The sequence below is a fragment of the Formica exsecta genome, unplaced genomic scaffold (genome assembly GCF_003651465.1).
Source record: "Formica exsecta isolate Colony F162 unplaced genomic scaffold, ASM365146v1 scaffold2447, whole genome shotgun sequence".
Taxonomy (NCBI): domain Eukaryota; kingdom Metazoa; phylum Arthropoda; class Insecta; order Hymenoptera; family Formicidae; genus Formica; species Formica exsecta.
Window position 1 is genome coordinate 1 of NW_021849724.1, and position 2404 is coordinate 2404.

Genomic DNA, 2404 nt, shown 5'->3' on the forward strand with positions numbered 1-2404 from the left:
AATATTTCATCATACCGATTTCAAAAAAAGAATAAAAGCAGGGTTATATTATATCCAAATGTTACAACATTATGCGTTTATGATGTCGGAAAATAAGGTGTATGATACTGACAAGGAAAAATTGGAGTGTCTTCTGCGTTCAATTGTTGAAAATTCCATGACGTATTATTTTGTATGGGATGAGATAAATAGAATTTCTGCAGAAAGATCATGGTAAAAAATTTAATAAATTAAATTGATATTATAAATTAATATAATTAATTATAATTATATAATTAATATGCAAAGTTTTTCAGCAAACTGTTTTCCAATTTGACACGTGAATATAACTTTAAACTGATTTTTTATTATTTGAAACAATATCGATATATATATAAGCAAATAAAATTTAAGAATATGCCGAAGACAAAATCGCTTTTGGAGAAACAACTTACGATCATGGCACAATATTTTCAGCCACATGTGTCTTCGGCTGTAAAAACGTGGTTAGATAGTATAACGGAGACAGTATTATCTCGTCTGAAAAATAAATATCCCGCTCATTCAATTTGCTCTACGACTTTAGAGCAATTTTCTTTTTGGAGAGATAACAATATTTATGACAATTTCTGGAATGAAACAGAATCAAGGCAAATTATGTGTATTCTCGAAGAATATATATTTTCGGGGTTAGAGATCCATAAATTATATCAATTAATGATGTCAGATCTCCTAGCCAAAGATTTAGAATCTGTAAGTTATTTTAAATTGTAATAATAATTTATTTTGCACTGCACAAATATAACTATATTTTTTATATCTTATAAATGTTCAATATATAACTTTTCTAATATAATTTAATATAGATTATAGATCTATTGACTGTCACGTATCACATCGTAGCTAGAAGACTCGGCATACATAGCGTTCTGACAACGAGATTAAATGTATGGAAATCTGCAATCATATGGAAACCAAACTAGTAAATATAATTTTAGTTTATTGCTAATACTTTTTCAACACATATATAATATATATTTATATATATGTATACATTTCATAAGAACATTTCTACGATTTTTTTGGTTACTTGTTTGTTTTAAATTGATGAAACAAAGGATCGTAGCATAAATATATTTCCTCCTCGAATATTTAACAAAACGTTAGCGCATACATACGTATACATACGCATGCGTTATACATACATATACAGAAAAATAATCAAAATCTCTTTCTTTCGATAAGAGATTAAAGTCATCTTAAAATTATTATATAAAACAATACAATTTCTTTTACGAAAATGTTTTATTTATTTTACACATAAACATATGCACATATTTAAATTCAAAAAAATTATGTTTTATAAATTATATTTTACTGATAAAATCTATTAATTCTTTATAACTTTGTATTAAGGCTCCTGAGTACTCGCCGTGGTCATATCGGAATCGTGATGTCAGAGACAAAAATGACACACTGAGGAATTCGTATCTTTTTTAAATAAAAAGAAATTTTGATCAAACATTATTACAGATTACTTTAACACACTTGTAAAATTGTCCGAAAACTATGCTAAAAGCATATATGTTTCGTATCACACTCATTTTAGGGCTGTTTATTATTTGTCAAGGGAAAAGTATAGTTTTTGGACAATTTTGCAAATGTGCTAAAGCGATCTCTGTAATGTTGTTTCATCAAACTATTTTTTTATTTAAATAAACAATAACATAAATCATGGCCTCTACGAGCAGGTTTGAGAAAATGAATTTTAATATATTGTTAATAAATTGACATTAAAAGTTAGAGAAAAATTGTGGAAAGTTTCGACACTAAACTTGTGTCTCTTCAGCCACCGAAAATTACATTAATGATTTAATATTGTGCAACTCGATTCCAATCATATTTCCATAAAGCGCAAATGTGGCTGTTTATCTCCTTCTTTTTTTTTTGGATTAACATTGCTTTTATTTAAGAATGGCACGCAAGAATTCTCAGTGTGTCATTCTTGTTTCTAATGTCACGATTCCAATATGGCCGCGTCGAGTACCCACGAGCTTTAACAAGAATGGAACGATAAAACGACTTTACGTGCAAAATAATAGATACAATTTATCTAAAAGATAACTTGTATAATTTTTTAAAATATGCTAGGCCATTATTTTTTATTTTATATTGAAAAGAATTTTCTGTCAAATTTCTTCAATAATTTTTAAAAATAGCATGTTGCGCAATTGAAATTTATACACAACATTTATAATCAGTCTATTGCAATTGCTAGAAAAATTATGAATTTTAATTATAATGAACATTTATTCTATATGTTTAAACATATATGTATATGTATGTATTAATATCTTTTTCTTATTTTTAGTAATACAAACAATTTGTATAATGCAGAATACTTTTATGTGAGCGACGACTCCAA

At 26.7% G+C, this 2404-nt stretch overlaps 1 protein-coding gene across 2 annotated transcripts; it reads left to right on the forward strand.

The window, feature by feature from the left end:
* The first annotated feature begins 9 nt into the window (after positions 1–9).
* On the forward strand, positions 10–1186 carry LOC115236095. 2 transcript variants are annotated; one of them, XM_029808290.1, is made up of 3 exons: positions 10–213; positions 297–732; positions 846–1186. In XM_029808290.1, the coding sequence occupies exons 1-3, from the start codon at positions 59–61 to the stop codon at positions 960–962; spliced, it is 708 nt and encodes a 235-aa protein (XP_029664150.1). In that variant the 5' UTR covers positions 10–58; the 3' UTR covers positions 963–1186. The 2 variants fall into 2 exon arrangements, with proteins under 2 accessions (XP_029664150.1, XP_029664151.1); XM_029808291.1 differs by having other exon boundaries at positions 10–732.
* The last annotated feature ends 1218 nt before the right edge of the window (positions 1187–2404 follow it).

Excerpts from the sequence above, each read along its gene's own strand:
- LOC115236095 (XM_029808290.1), top strand. The coding sequence starts at position 59 with ATGTTACAACATTATGCGTTTATGATGTCGGAAAATAAGGTGTATGAT. Across the intron at positions 214-296 it reads ATTTCTGCAGAAAGATCATG|CAAACTGTTTTCCAATTTGA; the intron begins GTAAAAAATTTA and ends AAAGTTTTTCAG. Across the intron at positions 733-845 it reads TAGCCAAAGATTTAGAATCT|ATTATAGATCTATTGACTGT; the intron begins GTAAGTTATTTT and ends AATTTAATATAG.